At 50.0% G+C, this 26,733-nt stretch overlaps 1 protein-coding gene across 1 annotated transcript; it reads left to right on the forward strand.

Annotated features, from left to right (window-relative positions):
• Positions 1 to 7,660: 7,660 nt before the first annotated feature.
• Positions 7,661 to 14,810, forward strand: HMGN5 (high mobility group nucleosome binding domain 5). Its single transcript, XM_010222357.2, has 6 exons — positions 7,661 to 7,920; positions 9,105 to 9,134; positions 9,632 to 9,661; positions 10,559 to 10,609; positions 13,244 to 13,387; positions 14,575 to 14,810. Exons 1-6 carry the CDS (start codon positions 7,906 to 7,908, stop codon positions 14,620 to 14,622), a joined length of 318 nt encoding a protein of 105 aa, XP_010220659.2. The 5' UTR covers positions 7,661 to 7,905; the 3' UTR covers positions 14,623 to 14,810.
• The last annotated feature ends 11,923 nt before the right edge of the window (positions 14,811 to 26,733 follow it).

The raw sequence follows: 26,733 nt of genomic DNA on the forward strand, positions 1-26,733 counted from the left end.
CAAGAGCCTCTAATATTTCTTCTTATGTTTTATCAATGCATTTTTCAAGACTGAAATTTCCTTGGAGGAAAAGGGGATGCGGAAGACATCTGAGGAGGGGCATGTGGGAAGAATAGCAGACAGCAATCTTGGACTCTGCAATTTGATTTTTGTTGTGAATACAGGCGTAATGGGAGATTTATTTTTTTAGGTAATTATTCTGATAGTTCAGCATTTATAGAGCCAAAGCCACCTGAAATAACTCAGTCCTGGCACTGCAGGCTGGCTCAGTCTAGAATGAATCTCCCAATTCCATCCACTTCCTGGGCTCGGAATCATTTGCCTTGTGGACATGGGCTTATTTGATTACATTTGGCTGCAGCTAAACCGGAGGGTGGCTCCAGGTACCTGCATCCTGCCCCGCAGCAGCTGCTCCGTGTACGTGGCGTTAGCATCTGCTCCGCACGAGCAGCTGTCTCACTTTAGAGATTTCCTCCTATTGCACTTCACTGCTTGCTAAGTTAGACACGGCCGTAATTGCTGCGGGCAGGTGTGCCAAACACGAGCCAAGGCAGAGGCTGGGCAGCCCTCTCAAATATTTTTGGCAGGTTACACCTTATACAGAGCAAAAATAACATGCCTAAACTCAGATTGGAGATTTTGCATTTCAGCCCTGGCCACATCTCCACGGTACCTGGGAGGGCTGTGCCGGTTTAGGTGCCTGCCAGAATTACCTGTTCACCCGACACTGCGTAACTTCAGGCGGAACACAGGGGATCGGTGCCGCTTCCAGGGGTTTATCCACCACAGCTGCCGCGTGTACTGTGCACAGTGGGCACTGTGTAATGGCACCGCAGCGATCCCGGCGCTTGCACTTCCCAGGGATTCCCCCTGCGTCTTGTCCCTGGACCTTCCAGTTCCTCATCCCGCTTCCCTGCAGAAGCAGGGTGGCAGTTCGGAGCTCCGTGCTTAGAGCTTCCTCTCCGTGTCCCTTGGGCTCCGGAGCACAGCAAGTCTGGCGCTCCCCAGCTCAGCCTGTCCGCGCAGAGCGCGTGTCCGTGCTGCCTGCCACACGCTGGTTTTCAGACGGATTTTGACACCCATGGAAAAGCCAGCGCGTTAACGGCTGCAGGGCGCTGGCCTGCTCACCCGCTTGCTCTCCCCTCACTTCTGGAGCACTCCCTTGTTTTCTGGGCATCTTCACACGGCTCCTGAAAGATTTGTGATAGAAGCACGGGAAGTAGAACGGTTTGTAAAACTTCGCCGTGTTTTCGTAGTCACAACCCTTTCGGTTTCTGAATGTCCCTAGGAACTGTATTTTTTTTTAAATGGTGCTGCATTAGCACCTCCGAAGGCTTTGTATGGAAGTAGTTGTAAAGGAAGGCTTGCACACTTCTGCCAGTGTGGTGGAGACCATCTGGCAATGGTTAGTTTGTTATTATTCATTTTGTCGACTTATTCTGACCCTACCAAAGCTTCAGTGTGAGACGGATCCTCAGACGCCTTTGTGAGTTCCTATCAGGAACTTCCCCAGCCTCCTCCACAATAAACACAGATGCAAAGAGAAATCATTCTAGTTTTCTACCCTGGTGGTGTCTTTCTACATCCTATTTTAATGCCTTGATATGACCTTTTTTTTTTTTTTTTTAAATTCTCTCAGACTTCCTGCTCCTGATCAGTCTGAAAAATGACCACACTTTTTTAAAGCCGTTTGCAAGTTGTGACCCTTTTTTTTTTTTACCTGTCCAAAATGTATTTTTGCATGTCACTTATTTGTAGTTTTTTCCCAATAGCACAAAAGTTCTTGCTTCAGATATCCTCCCAGGTCCTGCCTCTTAGCCATGCTCAATCTTTTTCACCTTCCCAGGCAGCTTTCCCCAGGTGGTATGTATTTAGTCAGCGTTTCCGGTCATTTCTCCCAGTAGTCTCCTTGCTGCACGAAAGTTTATTTTAATCTTCTGGCTGCTCTTTTCAGTTTTTTTTTTTTTTCTCCAAGATGCTTCTCACTTTTATTGAGTTTCCCTTTCTGAAATTAAAATAACGGAGGACTTCTTTGGATTTGGTTGCTGTGCTCAGAATGGTGACTCGTTAAGTACGTTATGATCACTGTTTCAGAGGATATTAAGTTAGGTCCAGTCCTCTGCTCAGGACCAAATCAAAAGTTGTTTCTCCCTTTGTGTGTTCGCTAAGCAGACATTCCACAAGAAGCCATTAGAAGTTTCCCATGGGCGTTGTTTATTCTGCCCTTGCAGCCTCCCTCATCTTCATCACAACAGTTAAGTGAGCTGATGGAATTAATCCTCCAATAAAAGGGTATCAAACATTTCCATTTATTTATAAATTGAGAAATCACCAAACATCTTAATAATCTCCCTTCTATTAACTGAGGGAATACATTTTTTTTTTCTGATTTTGAATGCCAAATTCAACATGCATCCTGGAAAGAAGCCTGTGAGACCCCACAAGTCCCTGCTTGTCTCCACCAAGTACAGAGGGAGTCCAGGTGACGAGCTCAAATTTAAGCATCTGCTTTTGCAGAGACGAATCTTGCCAGTAACTGACTGGCAGCTACTCTTCCTGTTCAGAGGATTACATTATTTATACATCCCAAGATGGCATTTGTATTTTTTCCAGGAGTGTGACCTTGTTAATAAAAGGTGCAAGTATCTTTATGCTTCTGTTCACCTGCATGACTCTGGGCAGCTCTTGGATCAGGATCCATGCGGCGTTTCATGCAAGGCCAGGAAGTGGTAACGCTTCAAGCTTAATCAAGCATCAGGAATTCTTCACACTTGCCTTTCCCTCCCCTCCTGCACTACCACACCTTCACGTTTTGCCAGGAGTAGGATTGTTACTGCCCTGGCATCAGTCCTCACAGTCTGAGACCTGTAGAGCAGTGCACACCATGTGGGAACTGTGCAGGAAAGGGCAAAAAATGGAAAGGCAGAACTGGCAACTGATCAACTGATGACAGTAGTCAAGACATCAAGTCTTGCTTTTGTGCTTTTCCTTTGCCTGGATTCATTTTAGTTCTAGTTATTAGTTTTTCTTTTTTCTTTTTTTTTTCCAAATTACATCTTATTTGAAAGCACTAAAATAGGAACACATAAATAACTAAAATACAAACTTGCTGCTGACAGCTGGCCTGTCAGACTGCGAAGGACTGAAATTTCTTCTTATCTGTATTTATGAGTTTAAGAATAGCCTGTGTTTCCTTGGGTACTTGCTGTTGTTCCCTTTACTATTAGGGACTAAAAAAGCTGCAACGGTGCCAAAAGGTTTTACTGAAGTCAAGACAAGCTAAGAGATCCAATAAGCATTCAACACAAGTCAACAGTTACACCCTCATGTTCCAGGATTAATTAGCCCTAAGTGTTTCACTGAAATCAATACTAATTTGACACATGGATGCATTCTTAGCCAGGACAAACCATACCATTAACAAAGCACAAACATCTGCTATACATCAATAATCCCAACCTCCCCAAGGTTTTATAAAATAAGGCCAATAGGCACTTTAAATACCAGGGGCTTATGATTAAAACACTTTTTATGATACCTTGCCACAAAACGACGTATGTATTAGTATTGATTGCTCATTATAATTGCCGTATGTGCCGTGACTATGAGCACATCCAGCATCCTAACTTCCCTAATCTCTGAATTTGTGATTACGGGGTTGTTTTATAGCCAAATGAAGCAGGTTGAGTCTCAGGTATCCAGGGCCTATTTCATACTTGCTTCTCGTCTAGCAGAAGTTGTCACCGTAGACCTGACCTGTTGACTTTGGCAAAGCCGTCGAGGCACCTTAGCTGTGTCCAGGGGACCGGGTCGCAGGGCGAAGAATCACAGTCACTGCTCCTGCACGAACACCAAGATTTCACACATTAGAGACAGACGAGACGGGGAATAAAACGCCTCAGGTCTAAGCGTGATGGCGAGAGCTAAAGAACACTGAGATCCCGTGAGGGAAACGAATCTCTCAGTGTTCAAAACTCACAGCAATTTTAGCACAAAGGGATGGAAAAAGAACATTTAACTGGCATACATTTAACTGTCCATTTGGAAAAGGCTAGAAGTCAAGCCTGATTTTAGGCACTTCTTGCCACTGTTTAGAAATACCTTGATCTGCTGCAGTTCCAGGTGGTGATCTAGGAAGGGGATCTAGAAGGTGGTCTAGGATGGCACATTCCTGATGACTGTCAGGGACAGGCTGTCACCCTGAGGGGAGCTCCTGCCTTGGCCAACAGCACAGAACTCCACACAACATATTGTGAACCTGCAAGTACTTGGAAAATCATCCAAATATCTACTCTGTAGCTAAGAGGATCTTGGAGGATCGTGGAGAAATGAGGAGCTCTGAGGGAACTGGTTAACAGACACAGAAAAACTAGGAGAGAGACCACTGGGGTATCAAAACTAATAGACTGAGTCTTGCCTGATTTTGCAAAGACTGGGGAACAAAAACTTTGTTCTGAGCTGTGATACTTTCAACTCTAAGTACTTTCTTGCACCAAGCTTGCCCCTAAGTTAACAATTTTCTAAAAATTATTCCACCCTGGAGTTTTAGAGCTTTAGCATAGGCAGTTCCAAACAACTATTCAATGTGCCGACATAATTGTGATACGTTTCTATTCTTAAACCAGGTGTTTTTACCTGTGCAAGTCAATATTCTGGTTCAAGTACTATGTTTATAAATTCAGATTTCAAATTTTAGCAGAATATTTGCTCATGGAAACAGTAGCCCAAAAGGTTTAATTTCTGGTTTGTTGCTTGACACGACATGATAAATTCTTGTGTCTTTCATTACTGAATCATATTGTTATGTGTAACAAAAAACACCAAAAAAGTCACATCATACAAACCAATGAGCCAGAACAAACTTAGTTTTATAGATCTAATTTACCAACAAGGTTTAGCTGGGTAATTTAGCACAGGCAGTCTGTATGGCAGACTAGGTCTATCACTCCCTGCCATTCTAACATTAGCTTGTATCAAATCATTTTTGGCCTTCAACAGCCAAAATAAAGCCACCTTATAGCCACAAGGCCAATGTAAACTCTGTTATGGGCTGGGGCTGCTGCCATGGGGGCCTGGGGGCCTGACCTGGGTCAGATGGTTCCCACTGGCCAGGGAAGCGGGGCCTCCTTCCCCTCAACATTAATGGAGAACCACAAGGGCTGAATGTTCTTCACGCACCTGAGAGCTTCTCTTACCAGCTCTTGGGCTTTGACGCATCATATTTGTGTCTTTAAAAGCAGATCCAAACATTCATAAGGGAGTTTTGAATATCCCTAAGCTGTAACAAGGTCTGTAATTTTCTTGAAGCCTGCTTAATAGCAGCCATTTACACTTGTGGCACAACAGTATCTTGCAGTGGTTTATCCTATCTATTTAGGGAGAAGTAATCTTCTAAATACTGATTATTAAGGTCAGTTTGTGGTTTAATGAACATTTTTAGAAGAGTCAAAACATTTTTTGAAAGTATAAAGGTAAAAAAGAAAGCAAACCAAACATAATGTTAAAATCCGTAGTGACTTCTAAATCTGAGCTAAATTTCCAATACAAACTTTTAACCCAAGCATTCAGCTGGGGCTTGAACTACTGAAATATGTTTTAGGCCAGTTCTTCTAGTTCAGAAAGTGGTGAAAGCTCCTGGAAGCAGTTGAAAAAAAAATTATCTTGATTAAGCAGAACTAGCTGCAAATATAAAGGTGGAATGAGGAGGAAGGCGGCCTCACAAATGGAAAACCACTCAGCTTAGCTCCAAGGTTCAGGCAGGTAACAAAATTCCCAACATATAAACCTTCCAAAAATCAGGTGATTTAATAAGCAGCCTATCAAGAAGTCACTGTGAATTTCTGCAGAACAGGAGGAAGAGCTTGTTCAGACAGCAGCACTGCTGAAAGGGATCTGGGGATTATCAGAAAAGAAGCTGTATCAACACTTGGATGTTATTGCAAAGTAGGCAAATTCCACACTAAGAGTGGTTAACTAATTACCCTGATTACTGGATATAGAGGTAAGGAAAAGTGTCATCGAGTTGAAAAGAGTGCAGCACAGACAAAGAAGGATAAAATATTTGGAAAATACCACTTACAGGGAGTTTTCCATAATGTGTTTAGTCTAGGAAAAAAAAGTTGTTTACAGGAGTGCCACAATTATACTATGTGAAATATTACACTATCTACAATCAGTATCTAAAATGTTACTGTAAATTGATGGTGATCAACTGTTTCCACATCTGGTGGATGTCAGGCAAATATATATATATATATATATATATAATTCGCACCCAAATAGTGCAGTTTGGACAGCAGAACAACTTCCTCATTCTAAGGGCAGTTAAGTGCCAAAACATGCCCGGTCTCTCTCCCTCGGAAGATTTCAGGCCCTCTGTTGCTACGGGTTTTTAGGAAGGGGTCAGCCTGATTTTGCCAGGGATGAAGCTGTGTCTCCGAGCAGCAGCCCAAGGTCCTGGCTGCAAATTTCTTCAGTCCTAAAGGCGACATTAATAAATGCTTCATACTTTTCTTACCAATATGCATATATATTTGGAAACCCTGACAGAAATTGCACTGATTAGTTAAGCTGAACCCAGGAAATACTTTTCCCTCCTCAGAGCAGAGATCTGAGTCCGAGATGTCACCCTAAGCGTATCTAAAACCCATGGCCCAGCCACAGGAAGATCCCGGCCGCTTCAAGTGAGGCGCAGTCCAACTGACCTGACAAACAACAGCTAAAACCACAATCCTGAAAAATCCCTGCCCAGTCCTTGCCCAATCCCAGCAGCAACTACCCCCTAAATCACCCAATTTTTACGTTTCCCAACTACACCAGTCTAGGCCCCACAGGAGTGGGTCAGGGAGCTGCACGTGGTGGCTCCTGCCCGGCCCTGGGGAGCGTCACGGCCCTGGAGGCTGGGGCTGCTCTGGGGAAGCACATTTAATGCCTGGCGCTTTTAAAACGCAATTTGCTAGTGGTTAGTCACATAAATAAAACCTCCTTGCAGAAAACGGATTTAATTCTCTCCCTGCCTAAAGGGTTTTGTTTTGTTCCCCCCCTCGCACGCACCCCGGGCCGTGCGGGACAGGACTGCGGCCGCCGCAGCAGCCGCGCAGGCCCCTTCCAACAGGTCCGGGGCCGGGAGCGGGCGCAGCGCCCCGGGAGGCGGCCGAGGAGGAGCCGGCGGCCGGGGAAGAAGGTGCCGCCATATTGGCGGGCGCGGGGCCGGACGGGCACGGTCCTGCCGCCTGCAGTAACTTTCGGGGAAGTTTCTTTCCCGGCCTCTGGCAGCGGGGAAGGTGGCGAGGGGAGGCTCTGCGGCCGCCGCGGGGCCGCCACCCGTGAGGGGACCCGCTCTGAAGGCGCCGGGATGCGGCTCCATATTGCCCCCCCCCCACCGCGGCCGCCTTCCCGCCCGCCGAGCCGCCCGCGCGCGTGGGGCGCCGGCAGCGCAGGCGGGAGGGCAGCGCCGCGCCGCCCGCCCTGCGCAAGCAGCGCAGCGCCGCGCCGCCCGCCCTACGCAAACGGCGCAGCGCCGCCGTCCCTGCCCGGCGCCGAGCGGCGCCCGCGCCGCGCCGCCGGCCCCGCCCCCCCGCGCCGGCCCCGCCCCCCGGGCCGCTGCCCGCGCGCCTATTGGCCGCCGCGGCCGTCACTCGGCGGCCGGACCCACTCGCGCTCCCCATTCATGCAGTTTGGTTGCGTGTTGGTGTATTTTACTGTTTGCAATAAAGAGGGGGGGATTTTTTTTTGTTCAGTTTCTGCTGCAATTAACTCTTCGTCTCTTATACCTTTTTTTTTTTTTTTTTTTTTTGGGGCAGTTTCGCAGAACGGTCCGAACATTTTTTTTTTCCGGGGGGGGCGGTCACATTTATTTTTTTATATATATCTATATATTTTGCAATCAACTATTAAGGTGCAACTATGCCCAAAAGAAAGGTAAGTACGAACAACAACAAAAAAAAAAAAAAAACAACAAAAAAATAGGGGAGCGAGGTGGGGAAGGAAGGGGAGAGATTAAAGCAGCCTGTGCAAAGATAACTGTAATTCGCGCGCGTGTGTGTGTGTGTGCGCGTGTGGAGTTTTTGCATTTTTAATTCTCCGTGCGTGCCCTAAAGCGGAGCGGGGGCCGGGGGGAGGCGGCGGGGGCGCGAGGCGCCGCGGCGCCGAGTTCACTTCGGGCTGTTTTGTTTGCGGGGAGAAGGCTGAGGCGCGTCTCCATGCTGGATTACAAACAGCCATAGTGCCGCTGCTGCCCCTATGGAGGAGGCGGGCGGGCAGCGCCAGGCGCGGCGCGCTCTGCTGCGCCCGCAGCCGCCGAGGGCCGCGGGCTGAAGCCGCCCGAGCCTCCCCGCTCGGCGCCGCGGACATTTTAGCGCCCATCGGGGCAGCCCCCGGCACGATTGGGGTCTAAACGGCGGCTCTTTCTCCTGCGTTTGCCTTTGTTCTCCTTTTTTTTTTTTTTTTTTTCCTCCTCTCCCACTTCTTGTCATACCAGATGGTTGTGCAATGGTAATTTGGAGCCATTAGGCGGCGCAGAATTTGAAACTGTCCTTGAAGGAGAGCGGCGGAGGGAGCCGCGACCATAATTAGTAACTTCGGCGCGGCCGCCGCCGCCTCCTTCCCCGGCGGCGCCGGGGGCCGCTGCCGCGGGGGACCCGCCGCTCCGCGGGGCCGGCTCGGACCAGGCCGCGCCGGGCCGGGCCGGCTCGGACGGAGGTGCCCGCGGCGTGGCGCAGTTGCGCGGCCGCCGCCTCCCGCCGGGCTCCGCGGGGACCGGGCGGCCCCGAGGCGGGGGGAAGGCGGCGGCGGCGAGGCCGGGCCGGGCCGAACCGGGCCGCGTGGGCGCCGCCGGGTCATTGTCCTTGCGCGGGGCCGGCAACGACCTTGTTGTGGCAGGTAAATTTGGCGGGAACTTTTTGAACGCGGCGGCGCCGTGACGCGGGCCCGCCGGCCGCCCCGCGGCATTGTGGGAGCTGTAGTCCGCGGCGGGGCGGCCGGGCCCCGCGTGGCGGCGGCCGCGGGCCCAGGTGGCGCCGGCGACGCCGCCCCGACACCCGCGCGAACCGCAGCTCAGGGCCGGCCGGGAAGGCGTCTCACCCGCCTCTCGCTCTCTTTTTCAGGCTCCAGCTGAAGGCGAGGCAAAGGAGGAGGTAGGTTTGACCCAGCGGCGCGGCTCTGCTGTCCCTCGTCAGGCCCCTCGATGCCCGCACGGGTCCCCCAGGCCGCAGCGGGCGCCTTGGGCACCGCAGAGATGCGTGTGGGGGGTCCAGCCGCGTCTGGGCTCCGGGCCCGGCCGAACCGGCCCGCTTTGCCCTGGAACGGGCCGTGCTCTGAAACGGCAGCGGTCCCGCTCCGGAGGGAGGCGATGGGCGCCCTCAGGGTGACGGTCACCCAAGAGTGGCACCGTAGTGGGAAACTTCCTCACCTAACACCTCAGTCTGGCCAAGAGAAGCCAGCGTGGAGGGAGACCTGTTGAACAAACCTGCACTTTTAGGAAGTTGTTGCCACGAGGTTGGTGGTTTCCCCAAGACCCCTCGAATGTGGACGGGCTGTCACAAAGTAGCGTGTGCGTCGTGTTACCCGGTGCTGCGGGCCTGGGAACACCCTGTGTCGAATGCTCTGTAGTGACATCTCTCTCTTTATGCAGCCAAAGAGAAGGTCAGCTAGACTATCCGCTGTAAGTACCTTTTATTTGCCTGTTTAGCATGACATTGCATGTGCTCGTGTTCTGGGGGACAGCTGTAGCGAAATGATGTGTTCTCAGTAGTATGTTGACGGGCACAGTCAGAGCATTGTCTTCTTCAAAAGTAAAATGAACAAGTCTTCAGGATCAGCACATCATAGGCTCGAGTCCAGGTATTTCATGCAAGGTAGAAGATCTCTGTTAGTTAATGCACAATCTGGATGCCTGAGGTAGGTATCTGGAGTCAAGGAATATTGGTTTCAAGTGGATTTGTTCTCTGTAGCTCTTCTCCTTACAAATACCTACTCATAACCATATAAATTTATCTACTCTCTCCTTAATTTGCACATTGATTTTGAGGGCTCAACTGGTTTGGTAAACTGAGACTTGCAGGCTGCAAATGTGCATAGTGCAGTAGGGTTCAAACTCCATTCCACTTTGCATCCTCTTCTACAGACTGGACATTCAGTGGACTCCACCGTTTTTTAAATTGTTTGGAAATGCCAAGTGGATAATGGATTCTTTTTTTAACCGAAGTATTTCATTTTAGTGAAAGCTAGAATATGTGTTCATACAGCAAGATCTCTGCGAATGTTACTGCTGCATTTCATCTCTGCCAGGGATCTGTGTTCCCAGCAGACAGTGATACTCGGGCACAGTGATGAAGGACTCACCTACCACCACTAGTCAATGCCTGTACCACAAACACTGAAATGTTTGGGGGCAATGTGCTTTTGGATAGCAAAACAAACCAATTTGACACATTCACTTCTTATACTAGAGTGCAGCTTTTAGCTCAAAATATTTTTGTTCCAGTAATCTTCAAACGTAACAAACACTTCTGAAACTTTTATAGGGTTCATCTGACTGTGTTTCTTATGTTTTGTGCAGAAACCTGCTCCGCCTAAGCCGGAGCCAAAGCCCAAAAAGGCAGCACCTAAGGTAAGTATTTCAGATAGCTAGAACTGAAGTTATAACCTTTTTTTTTTTCTCCAAGGTGTTCATAGGCAGAAAAATGTCCATACCTAATCACTTTATTTTCAGAATTTTCTTTAAACAACTGAAATTGAATTATGCAAGTTAAAATAAAGTGAAGGATGCAAAGATAATTTTTACCAATTGCTAGTGAAGAAAAGTGGTTGCCTGATTGGATTTGAGGTCAGTTGTGTAGAGACTTTACTGCTTGCCTGGCAAGGCCATTCTGTTATTTCCTAAAATGTATGGGAGGGAAAAGGATGCATTGAGTAGAGACCAGAGATTCAGTTAGAGAAGGCATTGCAAATATTGCTTTTTTAGGTATAGTTTCTTATTATATTTCATTCAAAGACACCATTTTCAGTTAGTCATCAGTTTATCAAACTTTAATGACTAGAGAGAAGTTCTGCCTGTCCACTTCCTTCAGCTTGTCATTTTTGGAGGTGTCAAAACTATTGGCATATCTGACAGTATAGTTAAAAAATAAACTTTTAAAAATGTTAAGGCTCCTTTGGGCAGTGGGGGAACCAGGAATCCGGCTGCGCCGCATCCTCCGGGAGGCGCTGGGAAGCGCGTGTGCCCCCGGGAAGGTGGGAGCTACTGCTGGTAGTTCTAGCCCCAGGGGCAGGGAGCTGGCTTGGGATCCAAGGCTCCTGGGTTCAGCCTCTGCTGCTGAGCCCTGCAGGGGCAGGTGCATGCGCTGCACTTTGCTGCATTCGTTTTTTTCAAGTTTGCCTTTCTTATTTTCATGGAAACCCCTCGGTGCTTATGCACAAGACCTGTCTGAACAGGAGCTGCCGAAGTGAGCATGCAGCTCAGGGAGTAACAACTCAGGGTTGCTCAGGGTGTAACAACTGCCACGCTGGCCTTGGTCCCTTACGGTGTGTCCCGCGGCCTCCCCGCTGGCCCTGCTGGGACGTTGCCTTGTCCCTTGCCCAGCTCAGGGCAGCAGGGCCTGGGAGGAGGTTCAGCTCTTGCTTTGAAGCCAGGGTGCTGAAACTGCCTTTCTGGCTCTCTGAAAATCCTGATTCTGGGTCAGTGTCTATGCAGAAGAGGATGCAGTAAGAATTGTGCAGGCATCTTTAATTCCTATTTCCCCAATGCTTAACTTTACAACTTTCAGTTCTTGGAATGCTTTCTTTGTGTGTGTAAAAATAGATTTCATCCTCTTAAACTTAACTGTATTGGAAAAGAAAAAAGATGTGGGGGAAAAAATGAAATACTATGTAAAACACACAACTTTATTGCTGTATTGATACTGCCATAGGTAGGAAAAATATTCCGGAAAAACTAATAAAGTGATACTGGCTTGGTGATACCTCTCAGAACTAGCTAAGAGGATGGAAGAAGCTTGGGAATCTCCTTGGGTATTTTTTCCTGGACTCGTTTGGTGTGGAAGGAGGCCTGAGTCCTTAGAGAACAGCCATTAGGTTTGCCCCCAAAGCCGATTTTACCTCTGCCAATACTTTGCTGTCTTTTTTTAACGGACAAGGGCAAAGATACCCCTCTGGAAACAGTCCCAAGCTTTTCAACGTCCTTTCGGGCTTCCATTGGGAAAGCAAAGGCACAAACAGCCGGTGCTCCCGACCGCCCGGCGCTGCCGGAGCCGCCGCGGCAGCCGGTGTCCGGGAGGCTCCGGAGCTGGGCCCAGGCCGGGGTCGCAGCTGGAAACCTCCGTGGCCAAACAGCCCCAGGCCCCTGGGAGCCAGTGTCACTGCAGCGTCTGTCCAGGCCTTTGCCTTTTTTTTTTTATAAAAAAAACTTTTGGTCATTAAGGCAATTCCATCGAATGCACCCCCCCACACACACAGACATAATTCAGTAACTTTTATCTAGAACTTAGATAATTTGCAGATATTTGTGGCTCCTGTGCGGGGGGCTGCGTGACCCGGGCAAGGAGCTGAGCCCGTTTGCCTGGTGCAGTTACTGGCAAGAAGAGGCAGAGCCTTGGAGTGAAGCTAATGAGGTTCCTGGTGCTGGAGGGGGGTCAGGATTTGACCCCACCACGTAGGAAACTGTTACTGCACAAGCTGTAGCATTAACTTGGGTTTTGATTTAGCTTCATCAGCCATATAGGAAACTGCACTTAAATCCAAGTTCCCTCTGTTGCTGAAGGATGCTATTGAGCCCCAACTTGTTTGCTGTGCACATGGTTTGTTACAGCAAGGAATATTTCTGGCTGGGGAGGGGAAGGTCCTTCAGCTTCATTACAGTTTTCTGCATCAGCATTAACAGCACATCTGAAGTGTGCTGGTGTTTCCACTGCTTGTGCATGTTGGTTTTGTTCTCTGGTATGCCTTTCAGCAGCACAGCAGAAATACAGGCCAGTTCAACGCTGACATTTTTTAGCTAATTTAATTGAAAGCCTATTTAAAATGGGAATTCTTTTAACCCCAGCCATGGTTGCTTTTATATTATGTACTTCCCAGTAGCACATTCAGGACAGAACAGAAGTTTCTCCATAGAAACTTTCACCTCGTTTTTGTCAGAGGGAAGTTCAGTGAGTAGAAGCAGGTTGTGTAGACAGCCTCAGAGCTGGGAAGATGCGGATGCATCAGGTGGAAACTGTATTTACCACAGCATGATCTGCTCTCCTAACAGAAAGAAAAAGCAGCAAATGATAAAAAGGAGGACAAAAAACCAGCAACAAAAGGGAAGAAAGGAGCCAAAGGCAAAGATGAAACTAAACAAGAGGATGCTAAAGAAGAAAACCACTCTGAAAACGGAGATACCAAAACTAACGAGGTACTTTAGCTGCCTTAGCGTGGGAGTAAGCCCGGCCGCGCTGCTAGCGCGCGCAGGAGCGCAGCGTGGGCCTCGTGGTGTCACTGCCCCAGGCACAGCCAGGGCAGCGCGAGCGCAGGGGCGCCTAGAGCCCGTCTCAGGTGGCCTCTGGTGGCCTCGGGCCCCTCTCTGGGCGTTTGGGGCACAACAGAGCGTAGTGAGACGGCTCTGCAGCCCCAGCTGCCTGGCGGGTCCTCCCCGCGCGGCTGGGCTGCCTCTTCTGCCCAGCACGGGCTGGGCCTGTGCCACAAATCTGGTTTTAGGTTTTACACAATTCTTTAGAACAATCCTTCGCATCAGAACAATTCAGCAAAAGTTCTGCAAAATGAAACTTGGTCTTGTCTCTTCATGCACAAGCCTCTTTCTTACAGGTTCTCACTACATCAGCTACTTACCTAAGAGCTACTGTTTTGGCTTTTTTTCACTCACCTCCTTATGGCTTTTCCCAGCGGATTTCTTGCTCATAGTAGAAGTTCAGTGTTTGCTACAGACCCCGTTGCTGTTGTAGGGATAGATGAGCCTGCTGCACTCTGTGTTGCTTTTGATTAAGTGCTCGCTCTCTCTTCATGTGTTGAGTATCATTACATAGTTAATCGATAATTTATTCTTTCATTCTTAAAGCTAATTCAAAAGTTTTTCTGCTAAAAAGGCAGTATGGGGCTAACATACTGCAAAAGATCTTTGATGGGAGCTTGGCAATTTTGATGAGTTGTCTTAAAAACTCATAGCAGATATTTTTATAGAAAACAGGGGTGAGAAGTATTTTCCTTGAAGTTCGGACAATAGACAAATGTCCTGGTTTTACATGGAATTCTTAAACATCCTTGGGATTATGGAGATGAGAACTTCAATTCTGCCTAGTGTGAGATTGATCTTAATCTAATCTGTCTTCCAAACTTCTGCCTTTTGGGTTTTTAACATTCCAGTATTAACTTGATCACTGATTATTGCTCTTTTCTGTTTAATTTCAAGAATACCAGCCAACATATTGTTGTATTAGTATTTTCCATAGTAGCTGTGCGTTCTTGTCTACCTACCTGCAGTGTTTGTCCGTGTGTGCTTACACGCTAGTCTCTTTGATGCTTGTTAAAACACAATCTGATTAGCATTAAAAATAATATATCTGTTCTTCCCAAACACTTTTATAGGCACCAGCTGCTGAAGCATCTGATGATAAGGAAGCCAAGTCCGAGTAATGTTAACCCTGCCCTATATCTCCATCATTTGGTATCCGTACCTCCATGCTGTATTGTTAACAGAGAGGAATATTTTTATCAACTATTTTATAAATGCAGGTTTTTTTAGCATGAATTTAATTATGGAACATCTTCATCTCGGTTACTTGGGAATTAAATCCCTAACAAACAAAACAAAACAAAAAAAATCATTGTTTTTAAATTTTGTGATTGTAATAGTTTGTATGGTACATGGAAAGAATAAGTGGTGGTAGCTTTTGACTTCTGTCAGTGTGTCCCTTTTTGTGTAAGTCATGCTTACAGACTTCAGATTTTAATTTTACCCTTGTATGTGTTGTATGGTTTCTTAAAGTGGGGAGGTCTCAAAACAAATAACTGTGTTAAACATTCCAGTGGTTCTGTGGGTTGCTTTTATAAAGAAGGTGAGATATTTTCATGAAAAAAAAAAACCTAAGAGCTGGAAATCTGTTGTTTCCCAAATGTAATTTTATTTTGTCAGTTTTGAAAAATAAATAAATAAAAAGTGTAATCATGTTTTTAAATGAAATACAAACATTTCTTTTAAAAGGGCAGGTTGGTTGTATGTACCCACTGTTAGGAATTTTGCTGGATTTATCTTAATAAAAAAGACTCCTCAAAAGCACATGGTGGTTTGTTGTTGTGCTGCAGCCGGAGGCAGCAGCTTCCTCAGAGCTCCGGGCTCGGGCTGAGGGAGGCGGCGCCGTCCGGGCGGACGCGGATGCTGGAGCCTCCGCGTTCCCGAGCGGAGCCGGGAAACATCCCGGGAGCCGGGCCGGGGGCGCGGGGACGAGCGGGCTCCTCGCTGCTGTCACACCCGGCCGAAGCTGTGCGGTTGTTGCTCGCGCTGTGCCTGGTACAGCCGGGGGTTCTACGTGCCTGTTATTTACGGCTGGGGCCAGGCTTCTCCCTGAAGTGCTGCACAAGCTCCGTCCCAAGCTTAAAGATCACCATGCTTAAGTGAAGCTCCACAGCACAGTTCCATGGTACGTCCATCCTGGGAATGCTCATAGTGCTGGCTCAAGCCCGTGCTGCCATAGCTTCCATACCTGGCTTACAATTTTCCTATCTAAAAGGATTTTTTTTTACTGATAAAATGATTTCTTGGACTCATTTAGCTTCCCCTGGCATGGTACAAGTAGGTGTACAGAAGTGCTTTACAGGAATGCAATGAGCTTCCCAATTAGTGACAGCTTCATTATTTTAGGAAATGACAGCTAGACTTGGAGACAGTATTTAAGTGGGGTTTTAATAGTGCTTTTTACTAATCTTATTTTGGTGCTACAGCTATTCCATGTAACTTTGTCAAGAACACTTCAAATCTTCCTCTTAAAGCCTACATTTATATAAAGTCTCTTCACACTGATGACCAAATACATCACATATTTAATAGCAAGAAAAATGTCTGCAATGCAGAAACCTTATCCTTTGCATAAGGTTGGTTCACAACCCAGAAATGTGAAAAGCCAAGAACTTGCATATTTTATCTCAAACCCCAAATTTCATTCTCAGCGTGGGGTCATATTCCGAGTGTGTTAAAAGTGCTCCAGGATCAGCACCCTGGGGCCCCGGTACTACCTGATGTTTAACGTGGTTTAATCTTCAAGCCCTGGAGCACTGGGGATTTTTATTCCTGCTCTACCTCCCGTGTTGTAGAGCTGCTGGATAAAAACCTTGGGGTTGACTGAGCTGGATCTCGGCACAAAAGGTGGGAGAGCATCCAGGGGCCTCCTGCTTTGCAGTGTGTTCCCAATCCCGCGCAGCCGAGACACGGTGACTTTCAGGGACACTGTCCAGTTTCTGCCCTGAGTGGGAACTGGTGCAGAGATGGAGCTCGAATCCCCATGTCATGGGAACGGGGCTGGTGTGTGTCCTGCGGAGCTGGGGATGTGCAGGAAGGTGAACATTGCTGCTTTTTGCCAATATATGTGGTCACTTTGGTACTAGGATTTTTAATAAAATGTCACAGACATCCCTCTGCAGCTTTTTGCTGGAAATGTGATAAAATAGGATTGTGGGGTGCTGGGTTTAGGTACATGTGTTTTGTCTTCACTATTAGGATTATCTCCTGTGCCCTGCATAGGGCAGGACAGCAGTAAAACCAAGGAGCTTCTCCGTGTTCGCAGTCCGGAGAGGATCTACATGAGATGTCACCACACGTCAAAATCCCTTCCTGCATTTAGCCTGCTTTGGAATGAGCAAAGATCCCGAGCAGCGTTTTGGACACACCGTGCAGCCAGCGTAAGGGCTGGCCAAACGCCGCTTGGAGGCAGTGAGAAATTCTGGTGGGTCCATCCTGCTTCTAGGAGAAAAGCATATGGGAATAAACTGTTTTACACGTGCAGTACCTCCCTCCACACACAAAGGCTGCTCTAAAACAGCTTTAAAAGAGCAAACGTAGTTCTGCAAGGAGGGTGAGCTCATTCTCCAATCCTTGGTAACATTGAGCCATTTCTCTTCACTTTCAGCCTCTCGTCACTTAACGTTTCAAACATTGTAATTTATATAATAGCAGACACAATGAATATGACCGATATTTTCTTCTTAGTGAACGGCTTGTCCATATGCCAAGGTATAATCAGCCTGTCATAGCCCAATTGAGGTCACTCCGCGTGTCAGGTCATCTCTCTCCATTTTAGTTCCCCGATCGTTATACATACAATTGAGTGGTTGGTTTTGTTCATTTCTTCCTCTTTTAGTGCCAATGCGAGAGTTGTTCTTAATTCTTTAACCATTGCTGCAATCGGATTCCTACTCGCTCACGTTCAGAGCTTTTCTGAGCAACGGGTGAGTTGCACAACTAAAGAGATTACCTTCCTCCTACCAAATCCGCCTTGTCCGCTGCGCCTCATGCTCTGACACTGAATCAAAAGCAAACTCCGCTTTGGGTGGTTTATGTCTGATCACAAGCGTGAGGTTTTGAAAGCAGAACAGGCTGCCAAAGGCCACTCAGTAGCTGTTTTTCAGGTTCATTTGAGGTACAGGGAGGAACCTGCCTTCATGGAGAGCCCTGGCAGCCTGGTCAGCAGTGCTGTGGGCGCAAAACCTACTCATTTGCCTATTTTGATGCTGATTTTGAAAGTTTGGTAGAGCTGCTAGAAGGAATTGGCTGTGGGGGTTTGGTTATCAACAGCAGCAATTAAAAACCTTAGAAAACATGCTGTGGTGAGGGGGTTCCCGAGCCTGAAGCCAGTGATGGTTCTGGTGAGCAAAGCTTGCAGCTAGGGGCAGATTAAAGAGAAGTCGGCAGCAACTTGCAATGGTAAAATCCCACTGGAGCTCATGAGTTCGTGGTCAGAATGGATGTAGTCCCACGGACTTGCTTTTAGACTGAACTCTGGTGCAAACAGGCAGCATAACCGGTCTTAATAATTTCAGATATTTGTCATTATTCAGGGTACTGTCTGACAAACCTTGCTTTGTGCTCAGCCAGCCGGCTGTGAGGACTCATGATGCTCTTACTGTTAAGTGGGAAACCTGCAACTCACTAAATCTCCCAGGCAAAGAAGAGCTCTGGTAGTGCCTCTTGCCAGGTTTGCTACATTCATGTGATTCCAGGCATAACTTCTGCAGTGCGGGGTTGCCTTTGCTTCAGGATGCCTATGGAGATTCAGCAGAAGTGTTGAGGATTCCCATTTCTTGCCAAAATTGCCATACCCCTTAGTCAGAAAAATGCGAGGCGTAGAAAAACACTCCTAAGCGTCCTGGCGAGTTGGGCTCCAAAGTGAGAGGAAGGGAGGGCTTTTCCATCCCTTCCTGGTGTCCATCAGGGCGACGTGTTGGAGCACTAGGAAGGAAATAGTGGGAGAGAAACGCCAAGGCTGCCACAAATCAGTAGCAAATGACATCTGCGATGAGGTCCTTGTGACAAAAAAAAGAGCGGAAATAACCGGTTTTAAATGGGGGAAAGGAAAGAAGCCGAAGGAAAATCGAATCCCCTGGCTAGAAGGCGGCGCTCTTCCTCGTGGAGCCCCCGCTTCAGGCCTGATCCTGAGGATGGGACTAAGGAGCTGAGAAGAGCCCTGGGGCCCCCATGATGAGGATGGCACCAGGCTGGGACGCTGTCACGGCCACCTTTCACTCATGGTGCAAGAGAAGGAACGACTTGAAAGGGGTCCTGGGAAAGGGCTCGAGTGATTCTAAACGCGCCAGCATGAGCTTGAGATCCAGACAACACCTGAAATGAAGTAAACGCTTATGGGATAGAAAATGTAAAATCACAAATTTGAAACCTCTCTTCCTAGAAGAAAACTCAAGCTGACAGCGAGCGCTCTCCACGGCACGTCTAGCACAACTGGACACATCCTAAACGTTTCCAGACACTCTCAAAGAAGGGAATGGGGGCGGCATAAGTAACCCAGACAAAAATGCAGTCCTGGAGCCTAAAAATAGAGCGAGAAGGCAAGATTTAAGCCCGGTTCATCTCCCTGGAAATGGTGACCTGTCTTACACGGTGCTCCTTGGGAGCAGGAAGGAGGGCCCGGCTCCAGCGGCCGCTGCTGCCTGCAGCATTTATGCAAAAGGCCCAAAGCACCTCAGAATCGCCCCAGGTCGGACACAGGTCCCAAGCGTGGCCACAAACCACCTTCCCCTGCCCGTGTCTCCAGGCTGCCCCATGGAGGTTCCTCCTGCCCATCCTGAGGACAGGACTTGTCTGCGCCTTCAAAGCATCTCCTTCGAGGGAGGGGAAGTGCGTGGCCGTTCGGGATGTTCCTTTGAGATGCAGCCCAGGCCGGGATGCAGGATTAAAGCTGCTGGTAGGTTGTCCAAGCCCAGAGCTTCAGGAAGTCCCTGGATTTTTTGTTTGCTCGGGGTTAACAGTGTGGAGAGGGGGCGGGAGCAAATACCTTGGAGCTGAGACCAGATGTGAAACATCGCGGGCACAAAGCGCCGGGTCCCTCCTGCTCGTTTCCCCCCGCAAGATGAAAGCGGCGGCAGCCAAGGTTTGGGTTGCAGCAACGATCGGGTTTCACCCGCGCTCTCTCCGCGGGACCTCCAGCCTCGCTACACAAGGGGCTCCCCCGGCTGCACCAAACGAGGGCTGCTGTTCCCCAGCACAGCTCGCGTTATGGTCAGGGATAGTCCAAGCTAATCCTAAGGCTAAGGAGGCCCTTGCGGCCAGGCCTGCCGCTTGCTGGCCCTGCCGGCTTCCCCAGGACACGCTCTGCTCCGCGGGGGCGCTGGCCTCGCTCCCCGCTCGGCGCTCCGTCCCCTGGCCCGGGAAGCGGCGCCCGTGCCGGAGGGAGCCGCGCGGCCGGGAAACCCTGCGGCGCTGCCTTCCCGGGGCCCCCCGCCCATCCATCTTTCCCTGCTGCCAGGAGGAATTTGCAAATCTGGGCCAGGCCTCCCCTGCTCCGGTTTCACCGGCCCTGCTGCGGCGGCCGCTTCCCTGCGCGGCCTTCACGGAGGCTGCAGCACACTGGGGTCCCCCTTTATACCGGCACCGTTACCCCAGGAGCAATTAAAACAATTAACAAGTGTAATTAACTCTTGAAGGGGGGAGTCCCAGCGCATAATATCAGCAGCAATTAAATAAATGACCCTTTTGTCTCGGAAAGAATTGAGTGGCAAGGGGGAAGGGCAGGAGGGAGCTGCAGAGCTGCAAGGAGCAAGTGAATGGGGCCCTGGCTCTTGTGCTTCCCGAACAAAGCGAACAAAGAGGGACCAAGAGGCACCGAGGGCAGATGCAGAACGAGCGGGTCCCGCTCACTGTGTCACTAAGCTGAGGAATGCACGGCCTAAATGGATCCCCCAAACCGTAGTGGTTTAATAAGGGATGAGAGAACTTCTTGGAAGATACCTCCTTTGGGCTACTGAATCCAGAGGCCAAGGTGGGAAATGGCTGGAGGCTGGGAGAGCATCCGGAATGGTGCTTGGACTCCGGGCCCAGCCCTTCTCTAGCTGGAGAACAGGAGCCTGGGTTATATGGACAGTGGTTTGATCCAACCTGTCCCTGATTTTGTCACCAAAGAACAGAGAAAAAAATGGAAACGTCAAATGCTGCAGGTTTCTCCGAGCATTGGAGGCGACGGCCGCACAGCAGTGACTTCAGCGCGGATGTGTCCAAACCCGCGCGGACTCGCTGGCTGTAGGACAAGGTCCTGCTGAACCCTCGGCTACTTGCCTTGAGTTCTCAGGAGCCTGAGGGGCCTTGAGGCCAGCTGGAGGAGGCAGCGGCTCCGTTGGCCAACACGGCCCGCGAGAGGGGCCCCACTGGCCCCTGGGAACCTGCGACTCACCCGGAGCTGGACAACGGGCTCCTCTCCACTCCTCTTCAGGCAAGGAAGGATGTACAGCAGGAAAAGGCCCCCGCAGCCCTGTGTCCTCCGCAAAGCTCTTTACCTGAACATACACCTCTGGGCTGGCCACTTCACTAAGTTTTGCCTTTGGCTGGTGTTGCGTTAGCTGAAGGAACACGGGGAACACCACTGCTTTGCAGAAAGGTGCTCCAGATACTCAGCTCACGTTCTCAATCTATTTCCCCTAAGCAAACACTTCTGACTGCCTTTTTGGCCCATCTTGACTATAAATCTTTGCAGCTTCATTTAGTGGTCTTGCCTCTAGGTGGTGTTCATGTCTGAATATTCTGGGATAACTGCCTTGCAAACACAACTCCATAATCGGGGAGGACCCCGCGAGCAGGAGGTTAATTGTGGGGCCTTGTTCGGCCTCAGCTCGGAGCAATTCGGCACCAAATGGCAGTGCTTATTTTTTGTAACAACAACCATGGGAAAAATGGGCCAATTTATGTGAAAATCTGTCCTAACAGAATAGTCCTTACCAGAAATAACTTAAAGCAATAAACTTGATGCAGAATCTGCACCTTAGTTTGCATTAGATGCAAAGAAGGTCTTTCCACTGCTGTTTGCAGCTCTGCCTGGGCTCTGCGCTCTTCCTCATCACCCACGAGTGATTAAAAAGGACAGCAAAACCCTCCTGGTGCCCATCTCTCCTCCAGAGACTTTAAACTCAGCACCTTTAACTTGCTATCACTTGAAATCTAGGCAGCATCATGTAAGATCATCCTGTATCTACCATTTCTGCTCCAAAGATGTCAGTCTGGTTCGGTTGCCTTTTTGATTGCAGCCTAGCACCTTATCTATGGCCCACGTCTCATAAATAGATTTTTTATTTCTTGGACTTTTCAGTGAATGAGCAGCTGGAACTGACAGTGTCAGGGCAGAAAACTTGATCCTGCCCAAAGACCTTTGCATGGCCGATTCAACTTCTGCAATGTCATTCCTTCTGCCATCACTGGGGCTCTGCCTATGGAGCCATCAAGTCACTTATTGTAATACAGCCCATATGTAGCTTACTGATTTCTATTTTTTGAGTGATTCTCACTATTATCTTCTGGAATTTGCATAAAAGAAATACTCAGCGCAGACACAGTCTTTGGGCAGCCACCGCGTCCCTGCTGGGTACGTCCTTGTCCCGATTTCAGGACAGTTTTTCAGAGGAACTGGCAGAAAGCTTGTGGTTCCCAGTGCCATTTCCTTAGGGGTGTAAGTGAACTGCAGGTGCAAAATCTCAGGGCTGAGCTTTGATCTCGTGAGCCAACTTTGTGCTCTTTGCTCCAAAAGTGGCCTCTATTTTCAAGGCACAGGGAAGAGCAGATGGGCACAAAGCACCCGGGCACCCAGTTATGCAATGTGGGAGGCACAGCTGACATTGGAGCATCCAGAGGCACAATTGCTCCACGAAGAGCCGGGTGTTCTGTAAAAGGCTCTGGAAATGACCTGCACTGAAACCCCATGAGGAAAAGGTCCTGCAAGAACAGCCTAAGGAAACCCAGACCGGGCAGTGCTGGGAGGTTTGGTCCTGCTCGCTAGGACAAAACGCAGCAAAACAACCATCTTCCCTTCCTAACTACATCCTGGCAAGCCGCTCTGGCAGCAAGGGTGGCAGCTCTGGCCTGGGAAAGCCCTCAGGGTATCCAGCTCACGGAGGAACGGAGGTGTTGGGATACCCTGCCAGTGCCCTAAGGAAGCCCTTCTCCGTCTTTGCAACACAGGCTGCTAAAGAAGAGACCCCGACGGGTCCGGCTGCGCTCCCGTGGGTGTCCCCGTCCGGCCTCCAAGGGCTCTCCATAAGCTAAGATGGATCCCGAAAGGCACCTGAGCAGCACGTCCTCAAAAAGCTGCACGTATTTTCCGCAGCAGATGGTGACTGCTCCACACATCCCTTACAACGCACGGGGTGAGCTACGCACGCTTTAAAACGCGCTTGCCTCTCCGCCCAGCATCCTCCCTGCATCCGGATTTATGGGATTTGGGAAGCGGGGCCGCGTGGGGAGGCAGCGGCGGCGCTTCCCGGCCGGAGCGCGGCCGCTTCCCTGGCTACCCCAGGAGAGCGTTTCCATCCCCGTTTCCATCCCAGTCTCCTCCAAGCGGGATCTGCATGACAAAACAGCGGCGCGAGCTCATTTGCGGCCGCCGCTTGCACCAGAAACCTCCCGGGCGGCATCAAAAGCTCGGCCGGCGCCGGCTCCGGGTTTTATTCATCGCGGCGCTGGCTGACAAAGCCCATTACATCAGCCGCCCGCACCGGCAGCGCCGCAGCTGCCTGGGTGGCGCGCGGGGTTTTGTTGCAAAAAAAAAAAGAAAAAAAAATACGGCAGATTTTTGTTTCTTTCTTCCCGGGCAATTTTCCTCCAAATTGCTGCAAAACTGCATGCTAAAAGCTGGAAAAGTGAAAGGGAGAAGGGTAGTGTGCACAGCACTTTTCCCCATCGTGCGTGTGCTTTTTTGTGGGTGTTTTTTGCTTTCTTTCCTTTGCAAGGCCCTGGCGAGGGGGACGGCCCCACGAGGGCTGCGCAGGCAGCGGCGTGTGAGGAGCCGCGCGGGGCCGCGGCAGATGGGCCAGGGCGCGCGGATCCCTCCCTGCATCCACAGGGATCGCGGGGATCCCGGGGGATCCCCCAGTCCTGCTGCTGTTTCCTTCTGTGCTCCTGGGGCAGGGAGGAGCTGCCCTGGCTGGTCCTTGGTGCTTGGGAGGTGATCCCAGGGCACAGAAGGGGAAATGGAGGCTGATGCTGGAGAGCTGTGGGTGGGAAGGGAAGGCAGCGCCGGGATTCTGCTGGTGACGCCAAAGCAGGTCCCGACGCGCCGGCCGGGTCTCTGCGTCGCCCACGCAACGCGCCGGCACCAACCAGCCCCACACGGGTCCCCGTCCCTCCTCCGTGTGCCCTGTAACTCTCCAGAGGCGCCTCCTCTTTACCCGCTCTCCCGAGGTGGAGGTGAAGGACGCGACTGCAGCTACACGGGTTTCCTGGCTGTGGAAGTGGGGGCCCAGCTCCCGTAAAGCAAAGTTTCGAGACTGAAACGTGAAGGGAGCCCTGTGAAAAGGGGTCTCAAGTTCTTCACTCCTGAAAATCAAAGGACTCAAGGAGAGACCTTTAGCTTTGTGGCCAGCAGTTAGTGCACATCATCCTCACCGCCGGGCCCATGCTCACCAGGGCACAGGATGGTCTCTGTTCCCAAGGCAGACGCTCCTCTCTGTTCCCAAGGCACAGGATCACCTCTGCTGCTGGCTCTGAGCCGCTGGCATTCCTGGGGATGTTCCGGAGCTCCCGGTGGGAAGCAGAGCTTGGCCTCGGCACCTGCCAGGAAGCCTCGGTGCCCTCGGGAGCAGTTCATTCCCTCCCTGTGCAGCAGGACTGGGCCGAGTCCAACAAGACCCTGTAGGACCCTCTCACCTTCTCCTGGACCTGGTCACTTGAATGTGACCTCCTGGATTCAGCAGCATCCTATAAAAAATATGACTGTGCTTTGAAAATGGAGGAGCTACCGGGGATTAGAGGTGTTTTTCTTCCAGACTAAAAGTGAGAATTACAGCAGAAGAGTCAAAGAAGCAGAGTTATTTCCAACGGCTCCATCTCCCCCAGCCCCACCACCAGTTGTGATTAAATCACCAAGTGGGAGACCTGGCTCTTCCCAGTCCTCCCACAGGTTTATTCTGAGCCCCTCCACCCTGGTACCTGATGTGCTGATGCAGCCACCGCGCGGCCTCGAGCTCCAGGGCGCCTCATTTTTATTGATCTGGAGGGAAAGGAAGAGGCGACAGCCTATGCAGCCTGAGGACCAAAACGTGCTCTTGCCATGCAAAAACTTCTGCTTCTGCTTAATTAACAGAGCCGGTGCTTGAGCACGCTTAAGTAACTTCAGCTTGAAAGAAGGAAAAAGAGAAGAAAACCCCTGGATTGAAACAACCCTCGGAGCTGGGATAATCCAGCTGCGGCACCCGGGAAAGTGCTCGACAGAGCGTCTTGGCCACATTTTTATGGTAGGTAGCTTGGAAGTGCAACAGAACTGCCTCCCATCATTCATCTCCGTGAGCCTTCCCTAGCTCTGGGACTGAACTAAATGGAGAAGAAAATCCATAAAACTTGCTTCACTGACCCAAACGCAGAGCGTCAGAGCTGCGCCCAACTGTTAGCAAGGCCGGTGTCCCCCGGGATGAGCGCCAGCCGGTCCCAGGGCTGGGATGTGAAGAGCACGTACGGGGTGTCAGTGCCTGGCACGCAAGGACGCGGTCCTGCCGGCACAGCCGCCTCTCCAGCCTCCATGGAAACCTGGACTAGGGAGGACGAAGAGCTGGGAAAGCCAGAGCTGGGGGGAAGCCTGAAGCCCCCTTTTCTCCTGCTTTAGCCCTGGCTCTCCCACTGGTGCTACCTGGCCCTGCAAGATGTTCAGCCTCGGCATGTTTGGAAGTCTTGAGCTGGACCACGCCACAAACCATGAGTGTGGTTCATAAATCATGTGTCTTTGGCAAAATGTGATGTGAATTCCTTCCCTGTTTCTTCTCCAGGTCTCAAAGCGTTCAGCCCCATGAGCTTTTTGGCCTGAAATGCTCTCACAAGGACTCCAGCAGGTGAGGTTTGCGGAAGAGCAGAATCTCTCGAGGACCTGAACAACATGGGGGCCTTGGCTGAGGCCGAGGGCAGGTCCCACCATCCCCGCTCTTGTCTAAGAGGCCGTTTCCACCAACGTGGTGTTGAGAAACGGCTGCCGGGTCGAGGAGCTGCAAGGACAGAGCTGGGAAAGGAGGAAACCCAGGTGGCTGCAGTGAATCAGGAGGACTGGGCATCATGACCTGCAGAGAGAGACAGATTTGCTCTAGAGGATGGGGAGGAGAGGGATAGGAAAGGGTAAGATCAATTGCTCTTTGGGGAGGGAGAAATGATGATAGGAATCTCTTTTCCATCCTCTGGGGACTGCTGAGCGAAGCAGCAGAACGTCGGGGAAGCACTTTATTATTTTTTAAACGTATTTATTTTTGCAGCAGCATGTCACTGCAAAAAAATAGAAGTCTAGACTTACATAACTACATCTGCTGGCAATTCCTGCTGGGGTTTTACTGTTGTTTCCCTGGAATGACTGTGCAGTTTTCATGAGGCACTGAACGGGCTGAACTTCTGCAAGCAAACAGGGAAAATCGCGGTTGTGTGGAGCCTCCAGCACTTATTTATGCTTTTGCACTCCGACGCTCCGTATCCAACAAAAACACAACTACCAAAAATGGTTGATTTTTACATAATCCTGCCCGTCCTTTCGCTCGGCTTAAAATAGATCTGGCTCTGGCTCTCTTTACACCCGCTACTGCGCTGTGTTCGTGTCTCCATCTTCATCGCTGTCAAACTGCGGAGGATAAATATTTTCAGGCTAACTCAGGCCGTCTTGCAGCATGTCGGTGGGATCACAGGATCAGACACAAGCAGTTTTCTCCTTCCCAGCCAAACCACCTGGCAATTTGGGTTTCTTTTTTGAAAGCACGAGCTGCTGCATGGGCTACGCAGTGTCCAAGCAGGGCTGAGGCTCAGGAATGCTGAGATTTCCCATGCCCATCCCTCACATTTCACCCCAGGAATGTCCTTGTGTTCGCAGGCAGGAGAGCTGCTCCGTTCACAAAGGTGAAGTGACATGTTCTGATTTAAAAAGCGGCCAAGACTGAGATAAACCACAGAAGTTCCCAGGAAAAACGGCCATGGTCCCAGTGTGGTAGTGGAGATGGATGAGCTTAAATGACCCATGGGGAGTTCTGCATTTTGCAGATCAGTCACCAGGGCTTTACCCAGGCCGTTTATTTAAAGAG

This window comes from Tinamus guttatus, unplaced genomic scaffold (genome assembly GCF_059628265.1).
Source record: "Tinamus guttatus ecotype Peru unplaced genomic scaffold, ASM5962826v1 Tinamus_guttatus_pri_ptg001087l, whole genome shotgun sequence".
Classification (NCBI taxonomy): Eukaryota; Metazoa; Chordata; class Aves; order Tinamiformes; family Tinamidae; genus Tinamus; species Tinamus guttatus.

What these genes read in the sequence shown, in the direction of transcription:
- HMGN5 (XM_010222357.2), top strand. An exon ending in AAGGCGAGGCAAAGGAGGAG is followed by an intron (nt 9,135 to 9,631) that starts GTAGGTTTGACC and finishes CTCTTTATGCAG; the next exon opens with CCAAAGAGAAGGTCAGCTAG. An exon ending in GGTCAGCTAGACTATCCGCT is followed by an intron (nt 9,662 to 10,558) that starts GTAAGTACCTTT and finishes TGTTTTGTGCAG; the next exon opens with AAACCTGCTCCGCCTAAGCC.